The sequence below is a fragment of the Scardinius erythrophthalmus genome (assembly GCF_964197995.2).
Source record: "Scardinius erythrophthalmus genome assembly, chromosome: 9".
Classification (NCBI taxonomy): Eukaryota; Metazoa; Chordata; class Actinopteri; order Cypriniformes; family Leuciscidae; genus Scardinius; species Scardinius erythrophthalmus.
The window spans coordinates 27,119,894-27,143,350 of NC_138229.1; the positions used below are offsets into that span (position 1 = coordinate 27,119,894).

General features: G+C 38.7%; 1 protein-coding gene across 1 annotated transcript; it reads left to right on the forward strand.

Moving 5' to 3' along the window:
* The first annotated feature begins 3,778 nt into the window (after nucleotides 1-3,778).
* dipk1aa (divergent protein kinase domain 1Aa) lies at nucleotides 3,779-23,451 on the forward strand. The gene is made up of 5 exons (XM_081374015.1): nucleotides 3,779-4,168; nucleotides 13,891-14,025; nucleotides 15,028-15,135; nucleotides 16,829-17,005; nucleotides 20,428-23,451. The coding sequence occupies exons 1-5, from the start codon at nucleotides 4,115-4,117 to the stop codon at nucleotides 21,238-21,240; spliced, it is 1,287 nt and encodes a 428-aa protein (XP_081230141.1). The 5' UTR covers nucleotides 3,779-4,114; the 3' UTR covers nucleotides 21,241-23,451.
* Nucleotides 23,452-23,457: the final 6 nt, after the last annotated feature.

Here is a 23,457-nt window from a genome sequence, read left to right on the forward strand (position 1 = left end):
AGCGCTTCTGTGTTGTACGTTACACGTAGGCTCACTATTGGCCGACGCTGGTCACGTGTGTGATGCGTGTGACGTACAACACAGAAGCGCTGCGCTGCGCACAAAAAGTATTCTCGTCGCTTTATAAACTTAAAATTGAGCCACTGGAATCACTTGGACTATATTAACGATGTCTTTAATACATTTTCTGGGCCAGCAAGTTTCAGTCCCTTAGAAGCCTATGGAGGAGTGATCCAGCTCTCAGATTTAATCAAAAATATCTTAATTTGTGTTCCGAAGATGAACAAAGGTCTTACGGGGTTGGAACAACATGAGGGTGAGTAATTACTGAGAGAATTTTTGGGTGAACTAACCCTTTAATAATGAGTCAATACATTATCAATCCTATCCTCTAAATCGTGTTTTTGTATTACCCTGATTCGCTAAATCTGTGTATTTATATTTTAGATTTGTTGGGATGGGTTTCGTGGGAAATTGCACATCATTCACCCATGCATCTAGTCATATAAAATAGAGAAAAGTTGGTCAGCTACTTTGATGCGTGTAGCAGTGGCATAGTTGTTGCAATGAGCGAGAAAGTTTGACATGGAGGAACACGATAAATCTCGAACAGAAAACGAAGGGGAAAAAAGCGAACAGAGAGTTTGCCGTCAAAGAGAGAGTCACGAGTAAAAAGCTTGTAATAAAACGAGAATCAATTGTGCAAACTCGTTGCCTTAATTTAATTAAGCATAACTTAATTGCATCAAGTTCTTCTTACTTAATCCATTTAAGTTTTGTTAACTTAATTCTATCTGTGACCTGAGGAAGTGTACTCACAGAGTGCATTGCGGCATGAATAAATTAATTGCTTTGTTTTACTATTTTTGGCTTTATTTTACCATCACAATTCTTGGGGTTATACTGACAAGAGACAGCAAATAAAATTGTAATGGTCTAATTAATTCAATGAATTTTTAAAAAAACTTGTTACCATTGTTGTGGTTTGCATGCTGAATGTTGAAGTCTGTGTGTGACTCAAGCCAAATACAAAGTGCAAGATATTGTCACAAATATAGAGGGATAATATCAACCCAATTAAAAGTATATGCCAATAGTGTTAGCAATAAAATGTTACAAGATCATTATTATACAGTGAGGAAAATAACTATTTGAACACCCTGCTATTTTGCAAGTTCTCCCACTTAGAAATCATGGAGGGGTCTGAAATTGTCACCGTAGGTGCATGTCCACTGTGAGAGACATAATCTAAAAAAAAAAAATCCAGAAATCACAATGTATGATTTTTTAACTATTTATTTGTATAATACAGCTGCAAATAAGTATTTGAACACCTGAGAAAATCAATGTTAATATTTGGTACAGTAGCCTTTGTTTGCAATTACAGAGGTCAAACGTTTCCTGTAGTTTTTCACCAGGTTTGCACACACTGCAGGAGGGATTTTGGCCCACTCCGCCACACAGATCTTCTCTAGATCAGTCGGGTTTCTGGGTTGTCGCTGAGAAACACGGAGTTTGAGCTCCCTCCAAAGACTCTCTATTGGGTTCAGGTCTGGAGACTGGCTAGGCCACGCCAGACAGTGGACCTTTTTTCACCAAGCTGCTTGGCAATTTCCCCGTAGCCCTTTCCAGCCTTGTGGAGGTTTGCAATTTTGTCTCTAGTGTCTTTGGACAGCTCTTTGGTCTTGGCCATGTTAGTAGTTGGATTCTTACTGATTGTATGGGGTGGACAGGTGTCTTTATGCAGCTAACGACCTCAAACAGGTGCATCTAATTTAGGATAATAAATGGAGTGGAGGTGGACATTTTAAAGGCAGACTAACAGGTCTTTGAGGGTCAGAATTCTAGCTGATAGACAGGTGTTCAAATACTTATTTGCAGCTGTATCATACAAAAAAAAAGTTAAAAAATCATGTATTGTGATTTCTGGATTTTTTTTTTAGATTATAGTGGACATGCACCTACGATGACAATTTCAGACCCCTCCATGATTTCCAAATGGGAGAACTTGCAAAATAGCAGGGTGTTCAAATACTTATTTTCCTCACTGTACATGAAATATAGTTATGTTATATATTATTAACATTCATTCAAAACATGAAAATAATTTAAGTATAAATATACATAATATTTAATACTTCACTTTCCTTGAAATCAAATAATTGTGATTTCATGTTGCATCACTGCATCAATTGGAAGTAGGGTGACCAGACGTCCCGAAAAATTCGGGACAGTCCCGAAATCTAAGCTGTTGTCCCGAATCCCGAATCCGGCCCTAATTGTCCCGAAAATTATACTAAAGCAAATTCTTGAGTAGTTATTGTCTGATAAAACATTAAAAACTGTCCGTGGAGGTTGAGTCGTCCTGCAGCCAGCCCCCGCCGGCTGCTTATTGGCTGCAGCATCTTTTTCTTTTTCTTTTTTTGAAGTTCAACAAAGATACCGTAGGCGCGAATTAAAATGCATTGATAAGCGAGCGCGAGTTGCCGCAACCGCGAGGACAGTGAATGTGCAGGAAAGGAGTGATTGATTGGTCGCGGCACTGTGTGCAAAAAAAAAAACTTCGGCCTAATGTCTGATGTTGGGTTACACAAAGCAAATCATCTACACAATTATTTAGTTTTCTTATTTAATGACCGACAATTTCGTCATAATAATAATTTTGGCATAAGGCTTATTAGCGTTAGACTTTACTATAGCCTGAAATGTCTGATTTACGCACTGTTACAACAGTCTTTTTTTTTTTTTGGTCACAATGACATTTGAGTTCATGATTTTAATATTGTTTTTTTGTGGCAGACTAAATATTAATGACAAACTGTTATTGATCTTTGAATAAAAATATGTTTGGTTCAGGTTTGAAAATTCATTTTATTATAGGCTATGTAGTCTAATATCATAGTAGGACTACCCCAAAACCTCCCCAAACAACGACCCCCCCCCCCCCCCCCGTCCCGTCCCGTCCCGTCCCGAATTTCAGCCAATCTCATCTGGTCACCCTAATTGGAAGAGAATTACAATAATGTAAGTTCCAAGTGCCCAACCAAAGGGAACACTAATCACAATAATAGTGAGAAATTTTAGGAAATCAACATGAATTTATACACATAAGTCAACTTATGTGACGTTCTCCCAAAACTTTTTGTTGCATTGGCAATAACATTCAGGATGACTGGAAAATGAGCGAATGCAAGAAGAACGATGACTGCAGAAGTGGAAGAAATGAGTGAAAAGTCTATTAAAATTTCCCCCGCCTCAAAAACCATTTGCCCCACCTGTTTTTTATTTTTTTATTTTTTTTATGCCAGAGGGCCATAGTGTTACGGTGCACCTAATCATAATAACCCCTATATACAAGCATGAATGAATCCTAACAAAACACAATTCAGTTTAAAACATTCAAGATAGCCTAACTTTTAGCACTGGGCAAAAATAAAACTGAAATAGTTAACGAAAATATCCCCACAAAAATTAAAGCAAGCCAAAGACTCTTTCCTAAAATAATACATACAATTCAGATCTAGATTAAAATTAAAAATATAACTTTCGGGGTCATGCTAATCTACATAATAACAACAAATGATATACTGTATACAGACGTGACAAAAACATGTTTATGTATTGCAAGTTGCAACTATATTAGCATTTATGACTATTAGGTGTTTGAATTTGCATATGATACCACCAAAAATGTATTATGTGCATGGTGTTCAATAGAGGGCGCCAGTAAACATGACGCACAATTTGCTCAAGAAAAAAAAAGCACTAGCCCTACATTAGGTCGGCTGCAGAAATTGAATGTGTACGCCTGCGCCCTTGACATGCTGCTGTCTCGCTGCTTTATAACAGCTGTACTTGAAAGTGTTAGACGCTGGATACCAACCCTGACGAACCGAATAACACGAATTCTTAACACAACGCGTAAATCTACACAGTATCCTTCGGGGAGTCTAATAATATGTAAGGATATCGGCTGGCCGTGAGCACAGTACACGTCATGTGTCGCGCGAGCCAAATCACTTGAAGTTCGCTGAACATTATTTCATTTTCTTATTCGGCATATGGAGACTCTGCTCTAGATAGCTCACAGTCTTTGAGATGATCTATTTCTGCAATGGCGAGGGGTCTGTTTTCACGGGCCTGTCTGTCAAAGACTTACCACTTTCAGGTAATAATGCTTTTGAAAATGTATACAGTAGCCTATTATTATGCTGAAATGAAATGCTACTATCTCAGCGAATGCTTGGTGAGAATGAACGGAGCAATGTGAATGACCTTTAAAGCCGAGAGATTTTTTTCTTATATTTAATTTATATTGTTTTTAACGAGTGCAGCTGCTGCTCTAATCTGCTTTGAATCTGTCAGCTCTTCTTGATCAGCGTCCGTTGTTGTGTGACAGTAACTCTCGTAACTCTCGCTTTTGAACAGCAGTTCAGAATATGTTTTTACGTCAGAGGCAAATGGTTAGGGAATTCTTACTTATTATTTATGGAAATAAGTTCTCCATTTACCCTTGAGAGGACTGGGTTGCCATGGGCTTCTCTGCTGTGAGATTAATCCCCTTCACTGGACGAAGTTAAACGGTCTCATGTCAGCCTGTATAACTCCACAACAGGACTATAAGGAGCTTAAACAGAAGCCAGGCTTACAGCACACATGAGCAATGTTTGTTTAATTTGCAAATAAACGGTTGTGAATCATTGTTTATGGTTCATATGTAGCTTAAACTAGAGGTAACTTATTCATTTAAAATAGCATGTGAAAGCAATTAGTTCACTTGGTCAATGGCTTTAAATGTAGAAATACAGATGAAAAGATTACTTGAAAAATACACTATGCAATTAGAGTTAAAATATTACCAAGTTTGATATTTTGAGGTTATTATAGACATAGAATATATAATTACTATAAGTTCTTGTAGACTCAGGACCTTATATTCTCCAAAAGCTCAGTGAGAATTTTTCTGAAAAAGCAGTCAATCCGGTTCCAGTTTGTTTAGCAGGCTGGATTTTTTTAAACCATTGTACACTCCTTTTTTTGTATGGTATCATATTTTCCTTATTTTAAATCTGTTCTTTGCAGATTTTGTGTTTTTGGTATAACATTAATCCAATGAAAGTGTCCTTAACCCTTAAATGCATGAATGTTTCGCCAATCATTATTAAGTATCTAACACAGATTGATCTCTACCTGTGGTGATAATATAAAATAATAAAATAAAGCATATTTTGTTACCTTTTGGAGATTGGAAGGGTTCAGTTTGAGCAGATGTTTAATACCATCATCACTGGAAATGTAGCCTACTCATGTACTTCCCAGTACATTCAGCATCATATTCGCCATCTCAAACTTATTCTCAAAATTATCATTTTCAACATCTTCAAAATCAATATTTTGATCGCTGACAGCTTTTTATCAGATCCACCATCAATTGACAGTGACACAATATTTGATTGCTTTCAGTACTTGCTCTGCAGTAAATCGTTGCGCCATTTCAAGTTTTGCTGATGAAACTTCCTATTCTTTTGTTTTCTGCCTGCTGTGAGTGAAACATCACTTAAAGGCACACTATGCAGTTTCCGTTTTTGTCAAACAGCGACCCCTAGAGTCGCTGTGGAGTACTTGTATTTAACGTTACTGTCGTAAATGCCACTCACGCAGAGCCGGTTCCTCATGCGGTCAGTTTCTCGTTTTCTTTTCCTTGACTCTTCCGACCGTGTTTTCTTCGTCGACTCTGCCATGATTCACGTCTGAAATGCGTGCTAGTGTCTTCCATAGAGGCTGCTTCATATGTTGTTGATGTATGTGACGTCGTGCCATAAAGCAAGTCGTGATTCTCGCGAGATTTGTCCCCTGCTTTGCTATCGGGATGATTCGCCTTACTACAAGTTTGTTTACCAACAAAAATTACTTCGAAGCTGTCATATTAAGGTACTAATCTTGCATTGTGTATCAGACATTGACACCTTGTGGAATAAAGGTGAATTGCACTTATTCAGCAGTAATCAAAGATTCAATTATTGTTGTGCAGAAAAAAGATACTTACTGTTACACACCTATAAAATTTATTACAAAAAAATGAATGGGAGAGCAGGCATTCTTTTATAATTTTATTAATACTAAGAAGGTTGATGTATAACTTTAAAAAATGAATGAGGAAGAGGGTAGTGAATGACATCCCGGGTCACTAAAGACCACCAGAAGCATGCGTTTCAGGATTAAATGAAAAATAAAACCCTAAAACACTTACAGATATGTACAGATTGTACTAAAAACAATAATATCCCTCATTATGTTTATTTCAAGTGACAACTTCCAATAAGTTTGTTTTCTTCAATTGCTGTCCTCTGCTGATTTCAGAATTAGCAAATTTTTCTACTCAGACAGGCTTGAGGTTTGATTTACATTTTTAAGCAAAAAGAAAGTTTTTCAGAAATGAAAGGCAGAAATGCCTCCAAAAGTGGGGAAACAATGCCCCAAGTATGTAAAATATTGGGGCAAATCTGCTGAAATGAACTGTTGTTTTGTGTGTATATTTTTATGCTAAGCCTAGAAGGTGATGTTGTTATTAGTCATATTAGTTATAGCCTAGATTTGCTTTCTCAGTCAGAGCTAATATGACTTGAATTTTGATATAAAAAAGCTCTGAATAATAACTCCAAACAAAAGACATAATAATAATAATAAAGTATATTAATAATAATACTATAGTATTGTGATATGAATAAATATTGCTAATAAACGACTGTTGAGATAGTTTTCTTAATTGAACCGAGTAGAAGCTTGGAAGCTTGCGTCATGAATAGAGATGTCAATTTACATAAAGTACCATAATCAATCATTGTTTAAATTAACAATCAATTAATTGAGTATTCATTAACCTTAATCTCTTGAATCCGAAGCGGGGGAGCTACTAAGTTTTCACATTACTTAACAACAACCCCTTGCTTAACCAACACAAAATAGGTGTTGTTTAGACCTTAGAAGCTTGAAGAAGCCATAAGGAATATGACCAACACTTAACAAGTGCTTTTAAATTTGCTGACATATTAGAAGTGCTCCATTTTCATAGTGTGAAAAAGTAACTGTTTAGATGAAAATGTGATCCGTAAAATCATCGTACATAACAGATACACTTGTGTTTGTTGTTTACAAAACTAGCAGAATACACCTAGCATATTTGTTTCAGTTAAAGACCAAACTATACCAAGTATTTGTATGAAAAATCTCTGCGATGCACATGCCAACAGTATGCTTTTCACTACGTTTTTTGTTTGTAACTGCACATAACATTCGTTAACTATAATAGATCGCGTTATCTTTATTTAGAGCATGTGGTCTCGAACGAGCCCAAACAAGACAATGCGTAGATCACAGAGTCACATGACATGCTGCTTTGCTAAAGCTATAGAACTTTAGGGATCCGATTGTGTCATTGATCATGAGGTTTTCCAACGTCATTTGGAAGATCAACCAATGGAAGCTGGATCTCAAGTGTGGTGGGTTTGTATAGTGGGTAGAGACCAATCAGACACCGTTTTACAGGTGGAGCGCGCTTCGATTGGTTTTATTGCTCAGGTTGACAGGTTTTGATTTACTGTGTGCATTTGAAACAGTGCTGGCTTAATCTAAAATGTATCTACCATCGATACATTTTATCGATTAAATTCTTATCGACAATTATCGATCGCCGATTAATCGTTAGCATCCCTAGTCACAATTTAACAAGTGGATTATTTCAAATGTATTCTAGCAGAGTGTTTATTGTATAATGAAATCTTGAGCAGTATATGTATTTGAGGTAGATTTGAAATTGGTAAATTTATTTCAATTAAAGTCCATGAACTGGAAGCATCAGCTGACTTTACTTCAGTATTGTAAACAATTTGAAACACAAATCTAAGGGCATCTTAATTTTCAGATTCTGACTAAAGAAATTTTTTTTTTTTTTGTGGATTAATTTGCACAGATAAATTGTTCACCACAAGACTGTGTGCTAACAAAGTAAATAGGGCCGATTTTGTTTTAAATTGAAACAAGTTGAAGAATTTGACAAATAGACCATTTTTATTTGGTTAGTAAAAATGTCCTCAAAAGGAAAGTTAATTCCAGGGGTCATATCCTTAACAAAAAGTTTATTTCTGGCAGTACTTGCAGTGATGAATGTTGTATCGCACATGAACTGAAGTGAAATGGCGTGGAAGTAGAGTTTCTCGTAACTCATGACACTTCACAGCTGTACCAAAAACAAGGAATTGAAGGTGTGTGGTCAAGTGAATCACATCAGAAGGAATCGGCAGCATGATGAATTGACTTGAGCTCTGTGCTGACAGTGCCAGAGCTGGTGCTTCCATGCAGGAATGCTGACTCTAGTCTGGAAAGCAGCAGGCCGTAGGAACAGGGAGCATGTGGCGTCAGATTCTTCTGGTGTTGATGGTGTGATGGACCACTGATTTGTGGAAAATAAAATGTCAGGCATCAGTTTTTATCCATTGTGAATTGATAAGATGGTGTTTTTTTAAGAGAATGAAACCAAGTCTGAATGCTTGTTTGGAGTCACTTATAGAGGACTGTTTCCTCCAGTGTACTGGAGGTACACTGTTAAATGTTCAAGCTCTTGAAAGTCGGATGGATTCTGATTGGCTGTCAGTGTTTATTGTTGGGAAAAAAATTGCTCTGAATGTGATTCCAACACTATCATTCTACTATGCTGTTATCATCCTAGTTGTAAACAGGCCGCCATTGCACGAATAAAGTCGGCATGAAATGGATGTTGCGATCGTTTTTTCTTCCCTGTTGTGACGTATATCCGAGTGAAACGTCTTCTGAAATAAGAAAAAAAAATTAAGAAAGGACTTGATATTGTTATTAAAAAAATAAGAATTGTCCATTTTGATTTCATAGTGACAAAACTATCTGACAACAGGTTGTCATCTGACAAGGAAAGTTGCTTCAGAGCAAGTTATTACATTTCAATGAAAGATTTAACCTCAGTGATTTATTACATTGGCATTAGGGCTGCACTATATTGGAAAAAAACATTGTGATATTTAGTTTTTCTGCTATATAGCCTATAATGCGATAAGAAAACAATTTCATCAGATGACTCGTAAAGCTCTATTTGTAAAGAATTTCTAAGATGATTAGGGTGATTTTGTAGAAGAGTGCATCTGCAGAGAAAATAATGAACAAATTACAAGCATAGATACATTTTTTTATATTCCACTGCATGTTTTAAACGCAAAAAGTACTCGGTGTGATTGGCGCCTTGGCCCTTTGTATTAAACTATGCATAAATACATGATGCTGTTTTGTTTAGGCTATAATTGTTTGTGCAATTTACAAAATTATATTGATTCATAAACGTAATTAGTTTTATTTTGGTCTAAAATTCAAATTTAGTTTTTCAGCCATTTTGACATTCCTTAAGTACTCTTGGGTTTCAATGCTAGCAATTATCTTTATCCTCACTATTTTAAATAGTCTAAGTATAGAGTTGGACCCTTTAGTTTAGCAAATGTGAGCATAGATAGCATGAAGAAAGTCAATTTTGAAAACGCCTTAAATTGACAAGACAGAATGGTTTGTCTTAAAGTGTTCTCCTTAGCGTTGTGTCTGGGAGACTGGCTCTGTATAGGGTTGTCAGATTGATTTCTGAAAATGGACCCAGGGCTACATTTATGTGTGAAACAGCTTCTCCTTAGATAATTGTTCTGGGCTGAAGCTGCTTGTTAGCCAAAACAGTTAATTACGCCATTTCAGCAGCAAGACAGCAGTTTGCTGAACTCCTTTTTACACTGAATAGTGCTTGCGAAGGTTGAGAGGAAACGTTATACATAGTAGTGTGAAGGTTTGGGGTGGTTGATTTGCAGCTCTATACTTGGACACCACCCTAATGTGCTCCATAAAACACAGACTAGCGTGATTTGGCAGCAAGGAGCTTAGTCTGAAACAAGCTCCACTGAGACATTTGTACAGGGAATCTGGCATTTTCCTCAGTTTATTGCCTCACATTCATCTCATGATCACACACACATCTGGATGAAGTTTTTCTTGGACATTTTCCTGGACTTTTGTTCAAGACAAGTTCATATGCTGGACAACATGATTGCTTCTTTTCAATAGGGTTTGAGTAGCAACTTCTTAAACTTTTCAGACATGGAACAGGATGTTTGTAAAGTGATGTACAGTGTTGGTTGTTTGATACAAGGACGGGGGGAAGGGAGGCTTACAGTGTCTGAACTTCATTAGATGACAGACTTTTGCTGTTGACTCTCCTCAGAAGCAGAAAACTTTTTTTGTGTGGTATTACAGTGGTGGTGTTTTCCAGAAAGCAGGTTGTGCAACATACCCAGGTAAGTTTACATATAAATATGGGGATAACCTCAACTTTCAGTTTCCAAAAATGGAATTAACTTTCAGGCTATACCTGAAATACCCCCCAGATATCAGAAATACCAAGTCCTGTCAGAGCCATAGGGTTCAGAGCATGTACTCTGAGTTTAGGTCGCTTATAATGTGCATTTAGGAGGGCAACATGTGCTAATCATCTTCCCAAACTTCCCTGTCTAGATTCCCATCTCCTATCCCTATCCCTCTGTCCTCTGCTTCCTGTCTCAAACTGTTCTATCAAAATACTATCAACAATTTAAAGAGAAAAGAAAAGAAAAGTCAAGTCCTAGCTTAAAGTGATGCGAGGACTGTATTGTCTAGATCTCCAAAAATCATGTGAGAGTAATTATGAAAGGTTGAATGATATGGGAGTCACAAGGGAGAACATTTCCGACAAATCTAATTTGGACTTTTTAAAGACTGAGTCCTTCTGGGAAACTAACCTGTAATCATGTCTGAAGGAAACCAGTATTTATACCTACCAGCTTCATTGCAGTTTTCTCCTATAAAGAGTGAATGGGATTTCTGAGTTATGGAAGGAAATAAAATCTGAGCTTGCTGTTGTATTACAGAAGCAGCACCTCAAGCCCACATAATGGGTCTTCTACTACTTTGATTCACATTCTTAAAGCTGAAGTGTGTAATAATTTCCACTAGTAGCACCAAACAGAATTGCAAAAGTAATCACCAATGTTACACCATTGGTTGAGTCAGTGTTGCTGCTCTGGGCTGGTTCTCACATTTTAAACACATTTGTCTTATTTTAATAGCAGTATGTCTTAGATCATGACTAGGTATTAACTGTAATTTTCTTTAATCATTTCACTGTAATTCCAGATGTTCTTTAGACTTAGACTTCCTTTATTAATCCCTGAGGGGAAATTAAGGTGTTTCAGCAGCAACAGAAATCGAGACAACATGCATAACAAAAAATCAATAATCTGAATATCTAGTAATTACAAAATACCATACAACGACCTACTTTACATAACAAATTCAAAAACACCTCCAATTCCCTTACCCACATACACACTCAATACCCAAAAACAATGCCACTCAACCCCTAGTCCAAGCAAAAATATTCAATATATTATTTAAAACAAGTTATTACGGTAATATGGACTAAAATATTAAAATAGTAAATAGACTAAATAACTTCCATTCATGCATCTACGCAAGTACATATACGCAAATACGCAAACCAAACATACCCGTATACATCCCTATGCATACGTACATACCTAAATATACCCATATTATACATGTATACCTATACATGCACGCAAATACACACTTCTATCCATATAAATGCATATACCCTCACTATTCTGCACATACTCCAAATCAGGGTGTGGTTGTACAGCCTAATCACAGCAGGAATAAAAGACCTAAAATATCTCTCCTTCTTACACCGAGGAGGAATCAACCTCCTACTAAATGTACTCTCCTGTGCACCAACGATACCATTTAAAGGCTGAGCAGTTTCACACAAAATGACAGAGAGTTTGGCCAGAATTCTCCTCTCCATCACCACCTCCAGCGGGTCAAGGGTAGTCCCCAACACAGAGCTGGCTTTATCAGTTTATTCAGTCTGTTTGCATCGCTGATCCTGATTCCACGTCCCCAGCATACAGCAGCATAGAAAAATACTGTCGCCACAACCGACAGAACGGAGGAACGGAGCATTTCTCCCCGAACTCCAAAAGATCTCAATCTCCTCAAGAAATAGAGACGACTCTGTCCTTTTTTTAATCAATGTTAGTGGCCCAGCTCAATTTGTTGTCCAAGTGCACTCCCAGATATTTATAAGAAGTGACAGTCTGAATCTCTTCACCATTAATTCTGATGGGAGACACTGCATGTATAGATCTCCTAAAATCAATCACCATCTCCTTAGTTTTGTTTGTTAAGCTGGAGATTGTTCTGCTTGCACCAGTCCACAAAGCTTTCCCCCAGGCTCCTATACTCCTCTTCCTTTCCTTCACTTAAAAATCCCATGACCACAGAGTCGTCTGAAGATTTCTGGAGATGGCATGCCCCAGTATCATACTTAAAGCCAGAGGTGTAAAAAGTAAAAAGTACTTGTACTACAGTAGCACCTGCTAGTAAAATCTCCAAACAGCAAATGCAAAGGCTGAGTTTAAACTTTACGCTGAGAATAGACGTCTTAGACATCTGAAGCACAATGACTTATTTCTATCAAAAAGAACACATTAAGCTTTGCACCGCTTTATTTACATATGGACCTCAAGTACATACACCCACAGTTTGCATGTCACCCACAGATATAGCAATTACTTTCACACAGGCCCGCCCCATACACAGGCATGAAAATTGCATATGTAGCACACGGCTTTAGTATGTAGTCCCTGACCTAACACAAATATGAAAATAGAGCCTATAAACACCTACGCTACGCCAGTACCTTGCCATTTGCCATTTCTTGTGAAAGAAGCAGACACTTAGCCACATTATGCAGTTTGTATTCTAACAGTTTTAATGAACAAATAAAAGAACAACTAGTGTTGGTGTTTATTCTTCATACTTGACCTGAAGATTTCTAATGTTTTACAGCATTTTCCAATAATTTAATAATTGATTGATTTAAGCCATTGTTGTATATCCGGCTCTACTGTAATCTAATAATGTAAACACTACTGTTCAGATGTTTGGGGTCAGTAAGATTTATTTGTAATTTATATGTTTATTCAGCAAGGACTCAGTAAATTGATCAAAAGTAACTGAGAAAAGGTACCTTTTCTGATCCTTTCTCTCTCTCTCCCACTTTGCTTCCTGCTAGTTCTCTGTGCTATCTCAGTAAAGCCACAAAGGCCAAAAAAAGAAAAAGCACAAATAGTCAGTAAAGACAACTTCTAGTGGCTACAAAGCTACTACTCTACTTAGTGACGCCCCCTGATGCCTTTCACTTTGAACTGCTGTGAAACTCGATGCCCAAAGTGACATGGTAAGGCTTTGGTGAATGCAGTAACTATAACAGTACTATTTCTGCTGCATAAAGAGCTTCATGACACATCTTTTTTTAGTTCAAAGCCTTTGTGTGCAAGAGAACCAACCCTCTAGTCTAGGGTGTCTGTCATAGGGACTTAATTAAAATGAGTTAATGTAGCAGATGAATATTGACCTTGCTTTAGTTAAGAATGATCAAATTGTGGCTGTACTCATTTCATGACCCATTGGCTGGTAGTTAGAAAATAAGTGGTTGACTGTGGATGGGGGTGTATTTCTTTGGACTTGTTGTAGCAGGAAGTTTTCTGTTTGTGCTTGCAGTATGACATACTGCTGTATACAGTATATATACTTGCTGTATTGATGTGTGTATTCAGCCTCTTTTTTTGTTTTTGAAATTTCACTTGAGTCATGAGGTACAAGTAAATATTTGACTTCTCGTGTTCAGTCAGGATTTGAGTTTACTTTTAGCATGGACTGTGTTAAAGTTCACGACCCAGGATTGTTTACTTTCTGCTTCTTTCCCCTTAGGCTCGTCTGTCCTACACTCGAGTGAAGTATCTCTTTCTCACATGGCTTGCTGTATTTGTGGGTAGTTGGGTTGTGTATGTGCAATACTCTACTTACACTGAGCTGTGCAGAGGACGAGAGTGCAAGAGCATCATTGTGAGTACGACCCTCTCTGACAGTTGCATTCATTTCTGATTCACCTTGGCACACCTTGATCTAATTTTACATTTAGTTTACCTTTGCCATCTGACGCTCACTTAAAGTTAATCTTAAACACTAATAATTTAACACTGTTAAATGTATTCTTTAGCAAATCTTTAGCAAATAATGTGATGCCTAAATTCACTTCTTGTATTTATTTTTGTTTCTCTTATCGATTATTGGCCAAAACATAGAATAATAATGATTTTAATATTGGCATCCCTAATAACAGTACAGTGACATTTAAAGGGAATAGTTCACTTTAAAAGAGAAATTAAAAGGAAAATTCACCCTCATGTTGTTCTAAATGCATATTTTCCCTTCTTCAATAGAAAGCAAAAAGACATTTAGCAGAATCTAATTAAGCCATATAATAGCTTTGTGTGAGGACAGAAACTTAAAATGAATATTCACTTCATCAAAAAAATATCAAGAGACGTTCATTGCTTGTCACATGACTGGTCATCATATTTGAATTTGTGCATGTGCATGAGATTTGAGAGCTATAGTGAAGGGCAAGATTTTTTTTAATCCGACACACACAAAGCCATTGTATATCGGCATGAGACTTTTATAATATAGTACAAAAGTCATGGGAACCCCTTTTATGGTACTTTTGTATGTCCTTTTTTAAGCTTACCAGCCCCTGCTCAATATCCACTGCCACTGTATTGAAAAGAGCAGCTTAAAAATTCTGCAAAACATCTTTTGTGTTCTATGGAACAAAGAATGTCATATGGGTTTGATATAACATAAGGGTGAGTAAATTATGGCAACTTTGAATTTTGGGTGAACTATCCCTTTAAGCCATAAATGAGATAGAAACAAACATCCATGTACTAATTAACCCCCAGCCCCACCTATTGGTGATGTAGTGAAAATGTTGAAAACGCTTCCACTTGTTCGACAGAATGTCACTTTACATGCTCATTGAAATGGACCTTCCTTTTCCAACAGTGTGACAAATACAGCAAAGGTATTATTGATGGCTCTGCCTGTAGCAGCCTGTGTGAAGAAAGCTCACTATACTTTGGAAGGTGCCTCTCCACCAAGCCAAACAATCAGGTATGACACAATAAGGCTACGTCCACATTAATCTGGATATGAAAAAAAAAGTTTGTTTCATTTAAAAACAAACTCTGTCAACACAAGCGTTTTTAAGCATTTTCCAAAAGTTTCTCATCCACACTGAAACATCTGAAAATTGCTTAAATCACTTTGCTGTGCATGCGTGAAACATCATAAAAGTTCACTGAATATTCTCATGCTCTTCTTCTGGCACGATCACTTTATTAGGTTGCACTCAATCGGCATTCCATATATGGTTTAAGGGTCGTTCATGTCGCGACTTTTGCATACTCAAGTTCGCTATTTTAATAGTAGATGTGTGACAAGTGTGCTTACAATAGAGAGCGTCGTTATTGCAACGCTATATATACGCTGCATTGTGACATGCTTGTTTATTCCAGGTGTGTTTACACCACAGCGAGATAAAAAATCTCAACTTTTCAGAATGCTGCAAGTCAAGCACACCGCAAGTCATGTGACAAGAACCAACCAATCAGCTTCACCCTTTCCGTTTGAAATGAACATTGAAAGCTCTGCCAAGGTGGAGGAACAGCTGATCACTGCTGTACAATATGCTTCACATGGCTAAATATGCATCATCATTATCGAATCCCATCATTTCCGAATACCACACTACAACGTGAAAATGCCGTTTTAAATTTATGCAGTTTGGAGAGATTCTTTAAAAATATAGATTTTCTGTGGACAAAAGGCCAAAACATTCATTTTCCAACAATAAATTTATCTGGAATAATGTGGATGCCACACTAAAATAGGGTGTCTGGTCCTGCTCCTGGAGGGCCACCTTCCAGCAGAGTCTAGCACTAATGCTGCCTTCACATGCTATCCGAATTATTGTAAATACGACTTTCCTAGTTAAAACATTGGACATGAATGCCCTCTCAAGTCATATTTACCACGGGGAAGCTCAGGGATAATTTTGATACCCGAGTTCTCAAGTTGGGCAGACAATAAACTTTAAACATGGCGGAGGCCAGAAAGATTGCTACTTTATTGGTTAATACCAAGTAATTATTATTAATTTATATTAGCCATGTCTTATCATTAAAGTAGTGTATATTTACATGTATGAATACTTTAGTGCAGTGGTTCTCAATCCTGATCCTGGGGACCCACAACTCTGCACATTTTATATGTCTCCTTTATCTGACACACCCAGTTCAGTTCAGAGCTCTTTCCTAACGAGATGATGATCTGAATCAGGTGTGTTAAATGAGGGAGATATACAAACTGTGCAGAGCTGTAATAAATATACAAGAAATGTTACAGAAATGTAATAAACAAATAGCCTGTGTTTGACCAAAATTCCAGAATCGTAAGCAAGCTTTCTATATAGTGCGGTGAATGTTTATATGGTTGTCAATGAATGGTATGCTTAATATCATTTTGGCTTTAATCAGATATTCTCAATAAATAGGCAAGAATAAACCTGCTGTGCTCCATGATTCATGATCTTTCTGACAATAAAGCATTGAATGCGACGATTACGAGCTCGTAAACACGACTTCGGAAGTGGGAAGCAGGAAAAGTCCCATAGTACGTGAAGGCAGCATAATTAAACGCACCAGAATCTTCAGGATCACTAGAGCAGGTTTGGACACCCCTGCCCTTAAACCATAGCATCTCAGTACTGTCATGTTGACATTGTGTGTTCATCCACTACTCTTAGGTCTATACAGGCAGCTGGGGTGACCTGGACGGCATCATTAAGTGTCAGCTGAGTGATGTCCTGCACTATGAGCTGGGAGAGGAACTGGAGCCAAAGAAAGAGATTGCACTCTTTGACAAACCCACTCGAGGAACCTCTGTAGAGAAGTTCAAAGAGATGGTTGCCAGTCATTTGAAGGTTTGGATACTTTTTTATTTGTTTTTTTTAAAACAATGGGGGCTTTCGCATTAGGGGCTTTCGCACTGGTTAGTTCTAGGAACTAGCCACCAGGGTGGTTCCCCAAGAACGGATCTTCCCCTAGGAACTTTTTCCTGTTTGTGTTCACACTGCTAGTAGGAACTCTGAAGTGACGTAAGCCCCGCTTGTTGTGACTTTTATTTTGACGGTGCAGCGGACCTTTATTTTTATTTTGACACACAGTGCTCACACAGTCTCCGTGTTCATTAGTTTACGATCTGTCTAACAGTCCTGTCTCTAATACATTATTAGATACTGTTATACAAAGAAAGTAGACAGTATATTAGAAGGTATTAGCGTTTGCCATGTGGTTGATGTCCAGTGTTGCTAGCTGAGCAGAAATACATAATCATGTTTCGCTTGGTCCCTTCAAAGTTGCGTTGGATGTTCTCCTTGGCGTAAAGGTTAAGAGGTCCATCTATCACTGTTTTCCATGTTCTTAGAGTTAGTTTGTGGAGTAAATACAGTGTGGAGAGCAAGTATTTGATACACTGCCAATTTTGCAGGTTTTCCCACTTACAAAGCATGTAGAAGTCTGTAATTTGTACTCTTCAACTGTGAGTGACGAAACTAAAACAAAAATCCAGAAAATCACATTGTATGATTTTTAAGTAATTAATTTGCATTTTATTGCATGACATAAGTATTTGATACATCAGAAAAGCAGAACTTAATATTTGGTACAAAAACCTTTGTTTGCAATTACAGAGATCATACGTTTCCTGTAGTTCTTGACCAGGTTTGCACACACTGCAGCAGGGATTTTGGCCCACTCCTCCATACAGGCCTTCTCCAGATCCTTCAGGTTTCGGGGCTGTCGCTGGGCAATACGGACTTTCAGCTCCCTCCAAAGATTTTCTATTGGGTTCAGGTCTGGAGACTGGCTAGGCCACTCCAGGACCTTGAGATGCTTCTTACGGAGCCACTCCTTAGTTGCCCTGGCTGTGTATTTCAGGTCGTTGTCATGCTGGAAGACCCAGCCAGGACCCATCTTCAATACTCTTACGGAAGGAAGGAGGTTGTTGGCCAAGATCTCATGATACATGGCCCCATCCATCCTCCCCTCAATACGGTGCAGTCGTCCTGTCCCCTTTGCAGAAAAGCATCCCCAAAGAATGATGTTTCCACCTCCATGCTTCACGGTTGGGATGGTGTTTTTGGAGTTGTACTCATCCTTCTTCTTCCTCCAAACACGGCGAGTGGAGTTTAGACCAAAAAGCTCTATTTTTGTCTCATCAGACCACATGACCTTCTCTCATTCCTCCTCTGCATCATCCAGATGGTCATGGGCAAACTTCAGATGGGCCTGGACATGCGCTGGCTTGAGCAGGGGGACCTTGCGTGCGCTGCAGGATTTTAATCCATGACGGCGTAGTGTGTTACTAATGGTTTTCTTTGAGACTGTGGTCCCAGCTCTCTTCAGGTCATTGACCAGGTCCTGCCGTGTAGTTCTGAGCTGATCCCTCACCTTCCTCATGATCATTGATGCCCCAGGAGGTGAGATCTTGCATGGTGCCCCAGACCAATAGCCTAGAAATCTAGACGCACCCTAGCGGCAGCAAAATTTATTTTGCAGCCAGGGTAGTCTAGCAACTCTCCGTTGACATTCTGAGCTAGGCCAATCACATGGTGTGTAGAGTAGGCGGGGCGGGCTTAACATAATGACGACAGAGTTGCGACGGTTCCCTGCTACTTGAAAACAAAGAATGGCTGCTGCTGGAGAACCGTCTTTCGAATTGGCTTTGGCCGCGACTCTGGAGGACTTGGAGTTAAGTTTTTCTTTGAGAAAAGAGCAAAGAATGGCACTTAAGTCATTCTTAAAAAAGGAAGATGTGTTCGTAGTTTTGCAGGCCAGATTCATAAGTTGAATCTATCAACTAACGTAAGCTCCGCTGTTGGGAAAACACTCTGGTTGGTTGAAGCGCTGTCCTATTGCGTGCAGAGGGAATTTGAAAGACAGCCGTTTATCCTGCCCCTCGGATTGAGCCGTGTCTATGGTGAGTTGCCAGACCTAACATCTTGATGTAGGTCTGGCTTGCCAGGCTACCAGACCGAGGGAGATTGACCGTCATCTTGAACTTCTTCCATTTTCTAATGAGTGAGCCAACAGTTGTTGCCTTCTCACCAAGCTGCTTGCCTATTGTCCTGTAGCACATCCCAGCCTTGTGCAGGTCTACAATTTTATCCCTGATGTCCTTACACAGCTCTCTGGTCTTGGCCATTGTGGAGAGGTTGGAGTCTGTTTGATTGAGTGTGTGGACAGGTGTCTTTTATACAGGTAACGAGTTCAAACAGGTGCAGTTAATACAGGTAATGAGTGGAGAACAGGAGGGCTTCTTAAAGAACTAAACTAACAGGTCTGTGAGAGCCGGAATTCTTACTGGTTGGTAGGTGATCAAATACTGAAGTCATGCAATAAAATGCAAATTAATTATTTAAAAATCATACAATGTGATTTTCTGGATTTTTGTTTTAGATTCCGTCTCTCACAGTTGAAGTGAACCTATGATAAACATGACAGACCTCTACATGCTTTGTAAGTAGGAAAACCTGCAAAATCTGCAGTGTATCAAATACTTGTTCTCCCCACTGTACATGTGCTATAATCTGTGTTGACAAAGCTTTTTCAAAAATGGCGAGTGCTGGTCTTTCGCGTGCGTTTGGCCAATCAGCGTTCACTAACGTCACTGTAGTTCCTATAGTGCTGGTTTAGACCCTACTCTGAAGAATTAATTCCTCCAAAAGGAGTTCCTTGAACTCCTGCTCCAACAATGGGGCTTTCGCATCGGAGTTACCTTTTCATAGTTCCTAGAACTATTGGCGGAAGTACCCTGATTTTCGGTGCAAACATGTCAAAATCCAGGTACTTCCGTCAATAGTTCCTCCGATGCGAAAGCCCCTATTGTTGGAGCACTCAATTCTTTAAAGGAAAGCCACAATCAGGTTGAAGTTACTTAATGCACCTTTCATTTAAAGTCGCAATGTAATGAACGTAGCAACATATATTTTCTTTCATACTGTGACGTACATCCGAGTGTAATGGATTATCGAAAAAGAAAACATGTTGGGTGAGGACTTGGTTCTATTCATCGTCTGTTTACTGGACGGAAGCAGATCTAAATGCGAGCTTGCAGTCAAATTGAATAAAAAGGGGCAGTTTAAGTGGACTTAATGATTCAGTAGTACTATTGCGTTCATATTTGTAGACTTTATTCTAACTGTACCCCAGACCACCTTTTTAAAGTGGACTCTGATATGGACGGGGTTAAAGCACCCTTATAGACTTTGCCATTTCTTTTTTCACTGCAATTAGTTGAGTACAAAATCATAAAATCAGTCAATTCCTTGTTTTGTTCCTACAGGCAAAAGTTGGAGAGCAAGCCAACCTCTCCAGTTTGGTAGGCCTGATCCTTTCAGTGGCGGACAGCAATAAAGATGGCCTCATCTCTCTCCCCGAGGCCAAGTCTGTTTGGGCTTTGCTGCAGCTCAATGAGGTTCTGCTGGCAGTGGTGCTCCAAGACCGAGAGCACACACCTAGACTATTGGGCTTCTGCGGGGACCTGTACGTGGTGGAGCGGGTGCCTCACGCCCCCCTGTACGGCCTCAGTCTGCCGTGGCCCATGGAACTATGGATCCCTACGGGCATGCGGCAAAGCATGGACCAGTGGTTCACGCCTTCTTGGCCCCGCAAGGCCAAAATCTTTATCGGGTTGCTGGAACTTATAGAAGACATCTTCCACGGTACCTTTGGGAGCTTCTTAATGTGCGACATGAGAGCCAGTACTTTCGGTTACAACGATCGTCATGACCTCAGGCTGGTGGACGGGCGTCGTGTAGTTGCTGAGGAGGCCTTCAAACAGGCCATGATCCTTCAGCGCTGCGAGGACGATGAGGACTGTGTGTACGGTGTGGACTGTAGGACTTCGTGCGACCGCGCAGAACACCGGTGCATGGCCGAGGTGGCTCAGCCCAACCTGGCCAGGGCCTGCGGCACAATGAAGGATTACCTCCTACGAGGAGCTCCGTACCATATACAGGAAGAGCTGGAGAAGCAGCTGTACGCCTGCACGGCTCTCAAAGGTTCAGCCGAGCAGATGGAAATGGAGCACTCGCTCATTCTCAACAACCTCAAGACCCTGCTGTGGAAACAGATCTCGCACACCAATGACTCCTAAAGGAAAAAGAAGATGCGCTGGTGACTACGTTCAGATTTTTGAATGTCTTCTGAAGCACTTCAGGTCATTGTGAATCTGGCTGGAAAAACATGCTGATGGCAATATTCAGTGCTGCTTTGGTATTAAAGTTCTCTTTAGAAGGGGGTAGAATTAAATCCGTGAGGACTTTTTGCTCAGGCTCAACTTCAGAGTAACGTTCACGTCTGTCTCGTGTTTATGTCGTCATGCTTTGTCATACACGATTGATCAGTGATCATGTTAAATTTACAATTCCTTCAGATGTTATGAAGGAGCAAATGACGCTAACTTTGCATCCATTGTTGGATGTTAACAGAAAATTAAGGAATGCACTCCCACCGACTGTGGTTGTGTGTCTCGTATTGTAATATTTGTCACATGAGCACAGCAAAAAGTCATAAAAGAGCCATTTTGAAATGGACATAGTCCAATGCCTTGATGTGCATGTTGCCAGTGAGTGTGCGTTTGTTTTTAGTTCGATGCTTGTGTGTGAAAAAGGTAACACTTCACAATAAGGTTCAGTTTGATATAGGGATGTCAACGATTAATCGACGATCGATTAATTGTCGATAATACATTTAATCGATAGAACTTATCGATCATCGATTAAGCAGGTCTTCATGCGGGTTCGCGGCGTGCTGCTCAACCGCGAAACATGTAAAGCGAGCGCGCCGGAGTTATGTTTGGGACCATTTTACACCATCATCATGTAAGTTTGCGTGTGCATTCGCAGCCTTTTGTTTTGTTCAAATGTAAGTTGTAATACTGTTTATTTTGTGTATGCCTATCTATATCTGATTTATCTCATATTGGATGCATTTGGTAAAGAACTCTGTAGTAAAGCGTCAGCTTCAGCGCGCGCAGCTCAAACGGCAGTGCACGACTAATAATGACTATTGGGACTGTAATATTACATAACATTATAAAGAGAACAATATTGTAATAAAAAATTGTGAATTATTTGGGTTTAGTTGCCGTGTCGCGTTGCTTCAGGAAGAGCGCGTCCACAAAAGGAGTAGTTCTGAATGAATGGCACGTAACTTAGTTCAAGTTCACTTGTGCATGAATTTGCGTCATTTTGTGCAGATATAATTTGTAATATTGTTTATTTTAAATATATCTGATTAATCTCATATAGGATGCGTTTCTTTTAGATAAATAACGTGCTAGCAAAGGGCTCCAGTTTAACGGTTGCAGATTCATTCAGCGCGTGCAGTTGTTCCAGGAAGAGCGCGTCCACAACAGTCATACATTCTAGCGCATATGAGGCGGCGCTGGTGACGCGTTGTATTAGTAGTTATATTTGATTATTAAATAATTAATTTAATTATCAATCACATCGAAACATTTTACAATCCTACTAGCCCTTTTATTTAAAACCATTCTAATCGATTTGGTGAGGAACATTAGCATTTGCAGACCCTGTCATGCTGTTGGCCATATGCCACTGCAGTTGACGCATATCGCAGTATTAAGGCTAACGATTAATCGATTAATTGATCGTTAATTTAAACGACGATCGATCATGGGAATTTGTGAAAATTGACATCCCTATGATAACATTAGTAGCTAACATGAACTAATAATGAAGATATTGCTAAAGCATTTATTAATCTAGGTTTATGTTAAATTATAAATATACTAACACATTTCTAACATTTCAAGTTGTATAAATTAACAATAATGCATTACAAACAAATTACCATTGAGCAGTATTTATAACTTAAAATTAACCTAGATTAATAAATGATGTAAATGAATTTAATCTTATTGTAAAGTGTTACCGATCTAAATGTTTACAAGGAGTTTCATGAATCATGCTTAAGGAAGGAAGCCTCTCAACTATGACATTTCACAGCAGTGATCATTACATTTCTAATCATTTTAATTTGTTGGGTTCCCAATTTATACTCCCAAGGCATGTCTAGTGAAAATCATCTTGATATGGTAAAAATTTGATTTTAATCTAAAACAGTATGAAATGTCAATCATCAGAGTCATGATTCTTAATGTACTAATGAATGAAAAGCTAAAAAGTGCTTTGTTTTTTCATCAACCATTTTTCAGTGGGATGTTTCAGACTGTACATTGTCAGACTGCTTCAATTTTCTGTATTTACAAATCACACTGCTGCTGATAAAGAGTTAAATGGATTTTTATAAGATTTGATTGCATGACTTTGCACATTAAAAGTGTTTC

Excerpts from the sequence above, each read along its gene's own strand:
- dipk1aa (XM_081374015.1), top strand. The coding sequence starts at position 4,115 with ATGGCGAGGGGTCTGTTTTCACGGGCCTGTCTGTCAAAGACTTACCAC. Across the intron at positions 14,026-15,027 it reads GAGAGTGCAAGAGCATCATT|TGTGACAAATACAGCAAAGG; the intron begins GTGAGTACGACC and ends CTTTTCCAACAG. Across the intron at positions 17,006-20,427 it reads TGGTTGCCAGTCATTTGAAG|GCAAAAGTTGGAGAGCAAGC; the intron begins GTTTGGATACTT and ends TTGTTCCTACAG.